General features: G+C 39.7%; 2 protein-coding genes across 2 annotated transcripts in view; both read right to left on the reverse strand.

The window, feature by feature from the left end:
- Window positions 1–11307, reverse strand: part of GMCL1 (germ cell-less, spermatogenesis associated 1) — a 49271-nt gene extending 37964 nt beyond the window's left edge. Inside the window, exons 1-4 of the mRNA XM_021088403.1 lie at window positions 10789–11307; window positions 3766–3889; window positions 2243–2339; window positions 623–720 (exon numbers count right to left, since the gene is read on the reverse strand). Coding sequence (XP_020944062.1) covers window positions 623–720; window positions 2243–2339; window positions 3766–3889; window positions 10789–11048 — 579 coding nt within the window. The 5' untranslated portion in view covers window positions 11049–11307. The remainder of the gene's footprint in view (window positions 1–622; window positions 721–2242; window positions 2340–3765; window positions 3890–10788) is intronic.
- The window catches only part of ANXA4 (annexin A4), a gene marked incomplete at its 5' end in the record, with an annotated part of 31281 nt that continues 31107 nt past the window's right edge, over window positions 14922–15095 (reverse strand). Inside the window, 1 exon segment of the mRNA NM_001167639.1 lies at window positions 14922–14981. Within this exon segment, the coding sequence (NP_001161111.1) occupies window positions 14922–14981 (60 nt within the window).

Here is a 15095-nt window from a genome sequence, read left to right on the forward strand (position 1 = left end):
AGTTTATTATCACACTTACAATATTAGACAGCTCCTACTTCACCTTTGGGTCTGTATATCAACCCTCCCTCCTCCACTGTACAAACTCATTAAATTTTGAGCTTCTTGAAGATGGGGATTGTATCTTAATTAACCTTTGGATCTCTATGCCTAGCCTGACACATTGCTCAATACACTTCTGTTGAATGAAGAGATCTGTCATCCTAACAATAGATTATACACTTAGGTGGCTTATAAACAATCATTTCATAATTAAGAAAACAATGTTTTCTGAACCTATGAACTAAATAAATAATCATAAGCCACATGCTTAGTAACAGTCAATATTAATGAATAGAAATCTGTAAATAGACTTAAGACAACTACATCCTTTCCACATTATAGCCAATCTAAGATATCCACACAGAAATAGCTTGCATTCTTTTTACACAGGCATTGTGACTCTCTCATTTGTAATAAAGTGCTTTTGGTTAAACATTTAAAATGATTTATCACTAAAGGAATATTTATACATTTCATTTGAAAAACTATAAAAAGCTGAGTTGTATTATTGTTTTTGGAACAGATACCTTGAAATAAAGATACAACTGTGATCCTTTATTCAAATAACACGCATACTTACCAACTGTAGCATACAAGCTGCTGCCAAAATGGCAATGACTCGACTGGGCTTTATTAAGACATCATCACGATACAGTGACCCAAATGCCACTTGCAGTGCTGAAAGCAAAAGTATACAGCTAGAATGAAACTACAATTTTAAGAGTATTACAAAAATAACAATAACTGTCTCCATACACTAAGACATATGTCTAAATCTAGTATGTACATGAAAGGATAAGATTAGCATCACTAAATAAAATTCTAGTAATGGTTATGGACTGATGGTGCTAATTTTAATAACAATGACATATATTTCCACTTATTCTTCCAAACTGCACTGGATTCTTCTATAGCTAATCTTTCTCTTTTTTTAAATTTTTTATCAAATGAATTTATCACATCTGTAGCTGTATAATGATCATAACAATTCAATTTCACAGGATTTCCATCCCAAAACCCAAGCACATCTACATCTAATCTTAAAAATAGTTAGTGGTGCAACAACAACATCAACAACAACAACAACAAAAGACAAAAAAAGGCAAAAAAAAAAAAATAGTTAGTGGTCACAATTAAGACATCCTTGGAAAAAGTTTTATAAAGATACTCCTGAGGAGACCAATCATTAAGGACAAGTACACAGACCCAATGATAATCTCAACCCTAGTGCTTTCTTGTTGGTGCTTCACTGCTGGGGAGTGTGGAATTGCTCCTGGTCCTATGCATGCCACACTCTCACCCAGCCACCACAGCTATTTAAGCCTGTCCAGCCTTTTCCCTACTGCCACTCTCATGCATGTCCTACATGATGTGCTTTACAAATATCCTTCTCTCTTTGCCAATGAGGTGATACTATGTACTTACACTTGAGCCATCCAAGACAGAAGCAAGAGCAGTGGAACAGGAGTCAGGTGACCTAGAGTCTGATCTAGCCTCACTAAATTACTCTGAGGCCTAAAACAAATCTTTTAAACCATCTGGGCCTCAGCTTCCTCATCTAAGGACCCTTATAGCTCTAAAAAATACTGGCTACATGATTTACATACTTGTTCCCAGAAAAGGTCTTCATATATAGAGAATAATCAATGAATTACTATTTATTGGCTTGCTGTTTATAGGCCATACTTTTCTTTCCTTCATTCTACATCCTCCATATCCCAGGCAAACATATTTACAAAACTGAAGTAAAGAGACTGATAAGGCCCACATAACTAAAGAGATTAGAGATAGGTGAAACAGAGCTGATAAACTATGGAGTAAATCAATATAAAGACATCATTCTGAGGTGGTAAATGGAGCTTTTTTTCTTTCTTTCTTTCTTTTTTTTTTTTTTGAATGAGAGTTGCAATGTTTATTTCAGGTTCTCCCTTGTTTTGTTTTTTTTGGTATTTTTTTTTTCTTTTTTGCCACACAGGCAGTATGTGGGAATTCCTGGGCAAGAGATTGAACCTACGCCGCACAGCAGCAACCAGAGCCACAGCGGTGAGAACGCAGGAGCCTCAGCCCACTAGGCCAATCAGAGAACTCCCTGGAGCTTTTTTTCTAATCAACAAGGTTAGAAGAAAATATTTTCTACCAAAAGAGTAAAAAGGTTATGTTTTTATGATTTTTGCAGAGTAGTAATTATGATGGTGGTTACCTTCTATGTCAATATTCTGGTCAGGAATCTCCAATTCAATAGTATTCATGCTGGATTCTTTCCAAGAACCGCTGAACATACTAGAAAAGTAGCCAGACTTAAAAAAAAACAACAACAATTATCCATACTTTGTGTCTTCCAAATTATTTTCCCATTTCTGACTCCAAGCAACTACTCTATCAAAACTAATCCATCATACTATTTCAAGAGAAAAAGAACTGTCGAATATGTCTATAGGACAAAAGAAATTAAGATAAGGACATTATAAAGTTTATCAAAATACTTTAATGAAATTTAATAACTTAATGAAAACTAAACCAAACTCTCATATTACTATCTGAACTGAATTCCTATGTTACTGTTTGAACCTTATTAGCTTAGTTGAAAGCCTTAACAGAGACATTTTCATCCTTAAATTAACAAAACTACTTTCAGAGAAAAAAAAAACATAAGGACTATGTCCTCAAGTTGATGATTAAAGTGTAAGAGAAAAAAATTCCTTTCAAATCTATTGAACAATCTTATACTACACAGTCTTAACAATAATTATTGTCATATGGTAAAAAGAGGGAAAATATAAGCTCAAGATAAAAACTGAATTGTTCACTATTCTATTTCTACTGCCTCGAATGGTGACTTGAGAACAGACAGATCTGATAGAATAAATGATTAAAATATCTGAGTCATTAGAACACTTCATTTTGAAAGTTCTGAATCTTTAAAATGGGGTGGCAGATAGTAATATTTTTATAGAAATCAAATAGGTATATCAGCTAAAGGACTTAGTCCATATACTTTTTTGGTTTTGTCTTTAACTGCATTTTCCAGGAGAGAGAGGAGAGTAAGTGCCAAGACTTTACATACACATTCGACCTTAACTACAAAGCAACATTTCAGGGAGTTCCCTTCGTGGCTCAGTGGTTAACCAACCCGACTAGGATCCATGAGGTTGCAGGTTCGATCCCTGGCCTTGCTCAGTGGGTTAAGGATCTGGCGCTGCCGTGAGCTATGGTGTAGTGTAGGTCACAGCCGAGGCTGCGATCTGGTGTTGCTGTGGTGCAGGCTGGCAGCTAAGCTCTGATTCGACCCCTAGCCTGGGAACCTCCGCATGCCGTGGGTGCAGCCCTTTAAAAAGTGCAATTCAGCTGAATTTACCAACTGAAATAATAGTATACAAAATAAACAATTTCAGCAATCCTAACTTTAATGTTAAATGATTTTTCCCTTTTCCCCTTTTGTCAATAGAAGGTACCAAAATTAAGTACCTTAATTGGAATAATGATAAAAAAGTATTCCTAGGCTGGTGTAACAATGAAAACTCAAAATCTGTTTTCTAGACCAAACTAAGTTTTCATTAACTATGTTCATCACATTTTTTTACAAAACAGAAGTTCTCATCAGATAGGTCTTAAACAACTACTATTAATGCAAAAGATTACTGGGAAATGCAGTGATAAAAAACAAGGCCTATAAGAGTTTAAGTGACTACCTTGCTTACTCAAACAGAAAAACAAAATACTTACTTGACATAAATATATTTTGTGTAAGCTCCACTCTTCCCCTAGAGCACAAATCTTAATGTCACTGTTTTCACCGTTTAAAAATAATGTTTGATAAATATATTTGGATGTACTCTTCAATTTTTTCCTGTTGAAAGAAATGCAAATGTTACATATGTGTAAAACTGAATGTTTCACTAATTTTGTGTATAACTCAAAATACTGGAGTTCCCGATGTAACACAGTGGAAACCAATCCAACTAGGAACCAGGAGGTTGTAGGTTTGATCCCTGGCCTTACTCAGTGGGTTAAGCTCCGGTGTTGCCGTGGGCTGTGGTGTAGGTTGCAGACGAGGCTTGTATCTGGCCTTGCTGTGGCTGTGGTGTCGGCTGGCAACTGTAGCTCCGATTAGACCCCTAGCCTGGGAACTTCCATATGCCGCTGCTGCGGCTCTAAAAAGACCAAAAAACAAACAAACAAACAAACCTCAAAATACTCCTTGTGCTCAATTTCTATTAAATAGAGCCAATTTATCCACTGCGTAAAGAGATAGAGGATGTTATATATTCAAATGTGCTCATGTATAGAAGAGTATATAAGAAACTAGTAATGATGGTTATCTCTGGGGTACTCTGTTCCCAAGAGTGGTAACAGTGGAAAGACGGGGGCAGCACGGGAGGGAGACCTTTCACTGCACACCTTTTCACAATTTCTTTCTCTCTCTCTTTTTTTTGGGGGGGGGGCTTTTTAAGGCCACATCAGTGGTACATGGACGTTCCCAGGCTAGGGGTCAAATGGGAGCTGTAGCTGCTGGCTGACACCAGAGCCACAGCAATGCTGTGAGCTGCGACCTACATCACAGCTCACAGCAACACCAGATCCTTAACTGAGTGAGGCCAGGGATTGAACCCACATCCTCATGGATACTAACAGGGTTCTTTACCGCTCAGCTACAACGGGAACTCCTTTTTTTGCAATTTCTGCTTTTTGAACAAAGTGAATTACCTATTCAATAAAGAAAAGTCAGCGTGGTGATTTTTGCTTATTTCTTTATTTAGAAATCAGCACTATGGAAGGTGTCAATACAGTTGCATGACACTACTATACAACTACAAAATGAAGAAAATTTCACTTACCCAAGTAATTCAAAAAATAAGTTACATTTATTTTAGCATACCAAACTATTCTTAAATTACTTAAAATGTTTTCCTCCCCACAATGGACAATGGTTTGCAGCCTTAGACCAAAGTTTTCAAAACTATGCTCAATAGAGGAGTTCTCACTGCTGCACAGTGGGTTAAGACTAAAACTGCAGTGGCTTGTGTTGCTGCAGAGGTGCCAGTTTGATCCCTGATCTGGAGGGAACTTCCATATCCGAGCTATAATCCTGTTGCTCGGAATCAATCCCTGGCCAAGGGAACTTCCATATGCCATGGGTACAGCCATAAATAAAGCAAAAACAATAACAACTATGCTCAAAGGAGAAGTGTCTTTAGGGGCCGCCAAGGAGAGCCAAGGAGTTAACTCTGGGCATCGCAACTAACTTCAGCCAGAGCAGCATCATATATCATATCTGTAAACATCTTGGATTTGTGCATAAGATTTAATTCAAAGGAAGAGATGTAATTTTTTAAGTTTGACAATCATTGCTCAAGATGGTCCAGTAAGAAGCCATAGGCAGAGGCTGACCAATATCTTTTATATTCCTAGCCAATCCTAGTAGCTTTCCTAGTAGTTACACTTTATAAATCTTAAAAAAAAATGAATTGTTTCAGATGATGTCTTGAATCAGTGGATTTAACACCTCTTCCCAACAGATAATAAAATCACACATGCTTTGGTGGTGGACAGACTTGGGTTTGAGTTCCAGCTCTACCACAGCTCAGTTACCTTAGATGTGAAAAGAGGATGTTAATTAATATTTTCTTCATCAGGTTACTGTAAGAAATAAATGAGACAATGTAGTTTCCAGTTCCTGAATGCATCTCCCCAAATTACGTGAAAAGATTAAAAGTAGAGAAACTCACAAGAAAAGGTGAGGGTAGGCTTATCACATGACGAGAGAATTCCACGGATCTGGAAGTTAGAAAACAAACTGGAATGGAGAAGAGCAGTGAATTCCAGAGCTCAAATTTACCACAGTCTAGAATGGAGACCGAAGCTCATCTGCCCTTCAGACTCCTAGAGGTGGGGATGGGAGGCTGAGTCTCAAGGAAACAGAAAGCAGAAGTGAGGCAGAAAATGGGGCAACTTATTCCCCTAATGGCCTCCTCCACTCTGTATGAATAGATAGCACAGATAACCAGAGTAGAGATAGGCAAACAGAGTCCATAGTTTTTCTAGAAAGAAACAGAATAAATCCAGAAAGAGAACAAATCTATCAGGAAGATCAAGGATTTTGGTGTAGTTGTAGATGCCCAAGACAAAGCAATCCTCATTCTGGCATCTGAGGAATCTGCAGCCTGTTAGCTCCCAACTTACTTACCCTAAATCATGGTTCCCAAACTGTGTGTCAAAGCGCACTCAGGGACGTATGTGAAATATTCTAACTTTAGGAGTTCCCATTGTGGCGCAGCGGAAATGAATCCAACTAGGAACCGTTAGGTTGCGGGTTTGATCCCTGGCCTCGATCAGTGGGTTAAGGTTCCGGTGTCACAGACTTGGCTTGGATCTGATGTTGCTGTGGCTGTGGTGTAGGCTGGTAGCTGTAGCTCCTTTTCGACCTCTAGCCTGGGAACCTCCATATGCCATGGGCACAGCCCTAAAAAGCAAAAATAAAAATAAAAATAAAAAGAGAAATATTCTAAGTTTAAAGGAAACATGGCAACATCTTTCAGATACTATACAATCTACATAATGAAGTTGTTTGGACCTAACTATGAGATATTTCTTTAGGACCAAAGATATGAAAAAAACTGCTGATACACTTAGGGTACTGTGAACCAATAAAGCTTGTGAATCTCTGCTCTAAAACAAAGCATGCCCTACCCAATCCGACTTGGTAGGCAGTCTTCCTCATAAAAGGGGAGGCCTAGTAGAAACACATCTATTTAGTCTATTAAAATACACACACCCTAATTACTCAATCTGAAGTGTGAAACCAAGGATCTCCCAACATGAGGAAAATTAGGAGCACTGAAGACTATTTTGAAAAAGAGAGACATCAGCATCAGAGGAAGCATATAATTTAGGGAAAAGAAAAATTAAAAAAAAACCAAAAACCAAACACTAATTATAACTAGTACATCTAGAGAGTTGAGATTATTATATTTATAAAATAATAGGATGTTATGATAAAGGATTATTCAGAACAAGGTATGGGGGGAATAAAACTCTTAGGGACCAAAAACAGTTGCTGAAATTATATATATATATATATATATAAAGGATGAGAAAATTAAGGAAACTTCCCAGAACATAAAGCAAAAAAGAGCTAGAAAGGAAAAAAAAGAGAAAGAGGGATAATCCAAGAAATCCAAAACCCAGTTAAGAGGGTTCCAAGGAAAAGAAAAAGCAAAGATAACAGGAGAAAGGAAATTACTGAAGAATGCTTCACCAAACTAAAGTAGTCTCCAGGTTGTAGGACCCACCAAGTACCAAGACCATTAAGAGATCTACACTTAAAGCATTTCTAGTTAAATTTCAAGATATCAAAAGAATTCCAAAGAGAAAAAAGTCACTTAAAAAGCAAAGAGAATTAGATCAGCATATTTCTCAACAATATGGTAGGCTAAATGACAATGAATTAACACCATCAAAGATAACAAAAGGCATTTTATTTATTTATTTATTTTTGTCTTTTTGCCTTTTTTTTTGAGGGCCACAGCCACGGCATATGGAGGTTCCCAGTCTAGGGGTTTAATTGGAGCTGTAGCCGCTGGCCTACGCCAGAGCCACAGCAACGCAGGATCCGAGCCACGTCTGCAACCTACACCACCGCTCACAACAACGCCGGATCCTTAACCCACTGAGCAAGGCCAGGGATCAAACCTGCATCCTCATGGATACTAGTCGGATTCCTTTCCGCTGCATCACGAAAGATACTCTGAGAAAAATCTTAAGATATCGTGAAGTACTGAGTATTATTCTTTTGTCAATGGCAGGTATGGGAGGGAAGGCAGACAGAAACTCTAGGAAAATAAAAAAGCAATACAAAAAAGACACTGCTCCAATAAGATACAAAGAAAAGCAGGGCCTGACTTTATGCACATGATGGAATGTAAGAAAAAGATTCCATTTAATTATGAGGTCAGAAAATTTCTCCCAAGAGAAACAAGCAGTTGTGACATTGGACCCACGAAATATGATTTACAATCCTAGCATACTAATTGACTCTGCAGTGAATAATATTTACATAGCTATAACGACAAGTAACTGTTTACTAGATTTCAATTTGTAGAGACAATCTATGGATGAAACATTAAAGATCTGGTTGCATAATAGTTGAGTTTTAAATCATGTTAATGTAAAAGTAAAACATGCATTTGACAAAAGGTATTAGGTAGAAGGTGGGCCTGGAAACCAAAGCTTTTCACGCAGTAGCTGAGGTGGAAGTGCACACCAGACATCCTGAGGAAGCATATTAGTGCCAATACACAAAATTCTTAATCTTAAAATTTCTTACACCCTTCTTCCATGCTAAGCTCAATAAACAAGGCATCTTCCAGTGATATAATACATACTAGATTTTGATATGCATTTTCTAATAAAGATTTGCTCTGGAAACAATCCATTCCATTCCACAGATGTAGTTAAGGGGTTGGCAAAATTTTCTTAAAAAGGTCTAGACAGTATATTCAGCTTTGTGGGCCCGAAGTCCCCAAGCAAGTTTTGCTGGCATGCTAGTGGGCAGTTTCTTGCTTACCAGCCTCAGCCTACCACATCTTAGCAAACTTCCCTACCACCTAGTGGGCCACAACTCTTCCAACATATAAATCTCAACTTGGAAAAGGTGCCCCTATTTCAAATGTGTTCCTTCTTTTGTGTATTCTGTTCAGCCCCAGAAGTAGTGATTACTCCCTATGTCCTCTACTCTATTTTCAGAGATCTCTTTAGCAGTAAAAGTAGAGGTCTTCTATTTTTTAGAGATCTCTTAGTATATTATTTTAGAATTTACCTTTAGTAGTTAAATGCTGGTTGCTTGTTAATAATAATTAAATTTTCCCTGTTCAAATTACTATGTGCTTTTTCTCTTTCAAATGGACCCTAACATATATATTTCTACAGTGACATTAAATATAAGCATTCTAAATACTAATTAAAAGGCAGAGATTATTCCATTGGATTTAGACCAACTAAATGTTGTCTACAAGATACCTCCTTTAAAAGCAGGTTAAATGGGAAAGGATGCTAAAAGATATACCATTTAAGATGTGGCACAGGACTCTGACTAGGAACCATGAGGTTGCAGGTTCCATCCCTGGCCTCGCTCAATGGGTTAAGGATCTGGCGTTGCTGTGGTGTAGGCCAGCAGCTACAGCTGATTAGACCCCTAGCCTGGGAACCTCCATATGCCGCAGGTGTGGCCCCAAAAAAGACAAAAAAAAAAAAAAAGATATACCATTTAAATACTTATCAAAAGAAAGTGGCAGTGGCTATACTACAAAGGATGTAAATGTTTTTATATTTTGTAAAGATAAGAGGAACCAATTTGAGGAGACATAGTATTTACTGAGTACTTCCATACTAGACCTGTATATAGTATGCATTCTAATATTCGTCAGGCCCTACAGGGCAAGTATTAGTATCTCATTTTACGTCTAAGGAAATAAGGTTTTTTTGGTTTTTTTTTGTCTTTTGTCTTTTGTTGTTGTTGCTATTTCTTGGGCCGCTCCCGCGGCATATGGAGGTTCCCAGGCTAGGGGTTGAATCGGAGCTGTAGCCACAGGCCTAAGCCAGAGTCACAGCAACTCGGGATCCCAGCCGTGTCTGCAACCTACACCACAGCTCACGGCAACGCCGGATCGTTAACCCACTGAGCAAGGGCAGGGACCGAACCTGCCACCTCATGGTTCCTAGTCGGATTCGTTAACCACTGCGCCACGACGGGAACTCCGGAAATAAGGTTATTAAGTGCAAAATGCAGACTAGAACACAGAATCTGAGCTCTTAAAACTATACCACACTACTTCTCCAAAAAGGTAAGTGAACAACTTGACAGTGGGGATCCATTTTTGGAAATAAATATAAGTATTCATAAAGCTGTATGAAAGGATTTATAAATCAAACTATAAACAGAAAGTACCTATGATTCTCTTATTTTACAATAAATATGTAATGTGTGTAGCATAAAATTTTTGAATCTTTTAAAGTTTCATTAAAAAATTACACCTATGTGTCCCACTGATGACCTAAAACCAGAAACAAACACAGAGCAACCAGATTGTGAAAATATATTCGACTTACAAACTACATTTTAGTTCACAAGTAACTATTCCGTTTTTCAATTCTTCTAAAAAAGGTTAAGCAAGGTGCCTTACACATACCCACGGTCAATGACTTCTGAGTACTAAAGACGGTGAAAGACTTTGTTCCTAGTGAAGAACAAACGTACCCACTCTTGATAAATTTCCTCTTTACCGTTGAGGAGAGCTTCTGAGTGTCATTTCCCCTCCATTGTGTGGACAACATGGGTGCCCGTTTCAGAGACTTAAATTTACGTGTTTTGTACTATTTAAGGCAGCTGGATGCAAAACAATTTATTCATCTGCCATCCACTCTGAGAGAAGCGAGGTGTACGACCAAAGGCCAGCCCTATCTGAGGTTTAATAAGGCGCAAGCTCAGGTTTGGCGTTTCTTAGCCTCAAGCTAGGGCTGTAATACTACCCTGGCAACGTCCGAGGTTTACAATTCACAATACCCGGCGTCTCCCCAGGTGTTCCCCATCCTCCCAGACCCCAACCGGTCCCACCTTTACCCTATCAAGAGCACGTCCGCTCTTCACGGGCTAGGGGGCGCCGCACTCCCCGAAATCTCCCCGGTGCCGGGCTCATCCCCACACTCCGCCACGGAAGCCGCCCAACAGGTGTGGGGGCGTCCCCCACGTACCTTCGAGGGGTGTTGAGGAGCCGCTGCTGCTCGTCCCCCTCCTCCTCATCCTCGTCTGTCTCGGAGTCGGGGTGACAGTAGCAAAAAGCCCCGCTGCTCCTCTTGCGCTTGCGGCTGCCCGGACAGTAACAGAAGCCGTGGCCGGCCGCGTCGCCCCCAGTCTCCGGCCTCCGGGCCGAGGCCCCCGTCCCAGAACCCGGCTCCTGCTGGGGTCCGGCTCGCCCCGGGTGGCGCAGCACTCGGCTGCTCAGCGAGCCCATGAGTCACAGCTCCCCAGGACTTCAGGGAGCGCACCTCAGGGAGCCCAACCGAGACAGACTCCCGCCATGGCCTGGCCGCTGCTGCGGGCCTCCACGTAGCCTAGACGCCTACACCGCCACCTTCTCACGCGCAGCCCCGACCGTTGCAGCGGACACTACCGCCTCCATCCTCCGCCCCGCCCGCAGCGTCTGGCCGCGCAGTGCGCACGGACCGCAGGACCTCGCCCCCAGCTTTCGCAACAAAGCGCGGACCCGACAGCGCACGCGCACGGCGAGCCTCCGGAAGGGGTGGGGAAGCTCGTGTGCGTCGCGGGTGGAGCATGCGCAGAACGGGATGAGGGTGGGCGATGGGGCTTGTGTACGTGGGTTGGCCCCTTCTACCCTGAAGTGTTCTGGGGTCCTGTGCACACTGAGTCGGGGGAGACCTAGCCTTTAGCGTTACTTCGTAGATCCTTTTGTTTTAGTGCGACCCGCGACTCCAGCTCATTTGTTCTTTCTGCAAAGGTTCCTTAAGCTCCAGAAGTCTACTGAACAAGCGGCAAAAAAGACGTTGCTGTTTGGGGGTCTTTGGAGGAATTTACAACGTAATAGGGCCACGCCCTGCGCACGCTTTCGTAGTGAGAGGGACCTGGAATGTGGAGCTTTGCCAGACGGTTGGGTTTTTTAAGCAGCACCTCTCCGCTTTCCTTGACTGATTATGGTAGCCAATGCCTGCACTCTTTTCCTTCCCTGCTAGTGGCAGTGGGATGTCTAAATAGAATCTGTACCGGGGCTATCAGGGCTTAAAGTGCCTTCTGGAGGCCCAAGCAAAATTTTACAAGTGTCTGAGCAAAAATTACAGGTATATGCCTCGAGTACGCAGCTATCGCTGGGACCCTGGACAGTCAGCTTCAATACCTGATTCTCTTCTGCCACATTTTAAATATTTGTTTTTGTCTTTTCTAGGGCTGCACCCACCGCATATGGAGGTTCCCAGGCTAGGAGTCTCCTCGGAGCTGTAGCGCCGGCCTAAGCAACGTGGGACCTGAGACAACTCTGCGACCTACACCACAGCTCACAGCAACACGGGATCCTTAACCCACTAAGCGAGGCCAGGGATCGACACTGAAACTTTGTGGTTTCTAGTAGGATTCGTTAACCACTGAGCCACCACTGGAACTCCCTAAATAAAATATAATGAATTACTCAAATAGGGTAGTATGTTAAATCCCTGTGGACCCACCACAAGTATGGTAACTTACATTTTAATAACTTTAATGTATTATACTTGCTTTGTTCATTCTTTTAACTAGAACCATGCAGACAGGCAGCAGCTCTCTCTCCATCTCAGTCTCTCTCCCTCCCCTGTAATGAGCACTATTCTCCTAATGGTGTGTATCATTATTCCCACACATGTTCTTATAACTGTATCCATAGCAATATATTTTCTTTAGCGCGTTTAGACATGTAATTAAATGGAATCAGTCATACCTGTCATTCTACACCTTCTCTCTCAAAATTATACTTCTGTGACTTGATCAATGGACAAATCTCTAAATTTTCATTGCTTGTTGTGTGACTAACTCAAAATTTATCCTTTCCCCCATTGAGGGAGTTAGGTTGTATCTACTTTAATGCTCTTATGGAGCAACAATGAACATGTGCAAGAGATTCACCAAATAGAACCCCAGAAATGAATTTGCTGGGAACTTTTTCTGTTGCCAAATTGCTCTCTGAAATGACTGCATCAATTTATACTCCAATCAGTGGTATACCTAGTTTGGGAGTCCCACTGGACTCACTCTGAGAAATCTGAACTTAAAGAGGCTGGTTGGCTGAGTCTGCTTGGTGCCAGAAAGGGTGAAGGGAAGAGCAGAAAATGATGGCCACAAGCACATAGCCTGCATGCCCAGAATTTGTCAGCACAAAGGATGTGCATGGGACAAATGTGGGCCACCATAAGACAGCCAGTATGGGATCATCTTAGATCCTGTCTAAGGGCTTGGGTAGAAGGACAAGCAGACTTCAGTACAGACAGCCTGACAACATCATCAAATTCCTATGGGCTGAAAAAGGAGAATTGCATTTGCTTTGCCAAAGGAACCCAGGATGAGTACTTTACTGGTGATGGAGTTGTAAAGGAACTCAGAAGAATGCCCACAAGAATCAGCTGTCACATTGCATTGACAATGTCTCATAGCATTGATCATCTATACCAAAGCACTAATAGGTAAAAAGGACAGTGGGAGAAAAAAAACAAAGTCGCTCCGTAATTACATTCCAAAGTCATGCTTGTTCAATATAACAGACAATCATTCCTACAAGTTGGCTTTATCCTACTCTCTAGAAGGCTTCCCATCAACGTACGCAGTGTGTTTTAAAATTCTGGCTAAGTGTGTATAATATAAAGATAAAACTACCAAAAATTTGTAATGCTTCCAAAGCCAAATAAAATTGGAGATTCCATACTCTTCTGGGTAGGTACTAAAGCAACAGTACTATTTTCTATAATTAACTGGAATGACTAAGTATTCATGTAAATAGCTTTCAGGGTAGTCAAGCACATATAATAGGCAAGTAGAAAGAAATTAGAAAACAAATCCTTATATTTCACCCATCAAAATATAATAAATATTATAGAATGAACAAGGAAGACTAATATTCTTATTTGAAATGAATGTTCTACTTAGTATAACAGAGAGCATCACTCATTTCCAGAGAGAAATGAAATATATCATTTAATATCATTAAGTAGTGTTTGGTATATATGGACATTAGTTTTACAGCAGTAGGGGTGCATACTCAATGTTATTTTTTTCTCAATGTTGTACTTTCTAATAGAAACTGAGTATCACAAATTCTTTAGAACTATCTTCTTTCAGAGTTCGGGATGAAAAAAATCTAAAGAGGAAAAGTCAGAGAAAGAACATACCTCATTTGAAAGATACCATGTTTTATTAAAATTATTTTTCCATGTTGTATACAAACTGAAATTTTTAATTAAGTCCAAATACACCTTTACAATAATTCTAGCGTTGAAAGGCACAGTGCAAGTGTAAATTACTACAAATCAACAAAATTGAAAATGATTTTAAAAATTATTTTTAGCACAAAAATTTTTCTCTAAGTAAATTTTTTTGTATTCCTCTTCAAGCTGGATTAAGACCATTATTATTATTTTATTTTGTTATTATTAATCACAATATTGTGGACTGTTCAGCATTTATGTTTGGTAAGTAGACATATATGATCTGTATAACCACACTTAGAATTTAATTTGTTCAGATGAGTTGGTGAGTTTGGTATTCTTCAACCCGGAGAGACTAAATGATCTTAACATTAGATATGCTAAAAGAAGTCTCCTGAGACAAACTTAATAAAGATAAAAGCACTTTAGATAAAACTAAACAAAGGAGATTTGCAGATGCTTTCAAACTATGATTCTGTAAAGTAGCAAATGACATAGATAATCCTACCAACTAGATACTCACCATTTCAAATCAAGAAATACAAACTCCCTAAAAACAGGATTGGGAAAGAAAAATGATTTAAGAACAGCTTTCCAACCTTCCACTTCAACAGTTTTCCCCAAAAGAAAACATGAAATAATTTAATATTTTCCAATTCCTATGAAACACAAAGAAGAGATCTGTTAAAAACAAGGAGCACCTTTTTATTTCTAATTTTAAATCTCCTTTTAGGTTTTATAAGCTTTGAAAGGCAAGTACAGCTTTAAAGCATCATAATGAGTAATTGCAGATGAATAATAATACAGTCTGTGTCCTAGGAGGCGTCTGTAGGTGTTTTAATTGGAAGTAATAGCAGTGCAGAAAAATGAAGTTAAAAGAAATCCAAGGTGTAGGGAATCCTCCTGTCCTTTCTGGATTTTATTTTTCAATCATCTCCTCCGCAGAGAATAAGTAGTACCTTCCTGTAGTCTCCCGATGTGTCACCCTGGGGGCAAGGAAAGCAAAGTTACAGTCAGGTGAGTGAGTTTTGAAATAGAGTACACAGCTCAAGGTCATCTAGGTTAACTTTTTCAATCCTGCCTGGACTTTTCTTGGAGAG

This window comes from Sus scrofa, chromosome 3 (assembly GCF_000003025.6).
Source record: "Sus scrofa isolate TJ Tabasco breed Duroc chromosome 3, Sscrofa11.1, whole genome shotgun sequence".
Taxonomy (NCBI): domain Eukaryota; kingdom Metazoa; phylum Chordata; class Mammalia; order Artiodactyla; family Suidae; genus Sus; species Sus scrofa.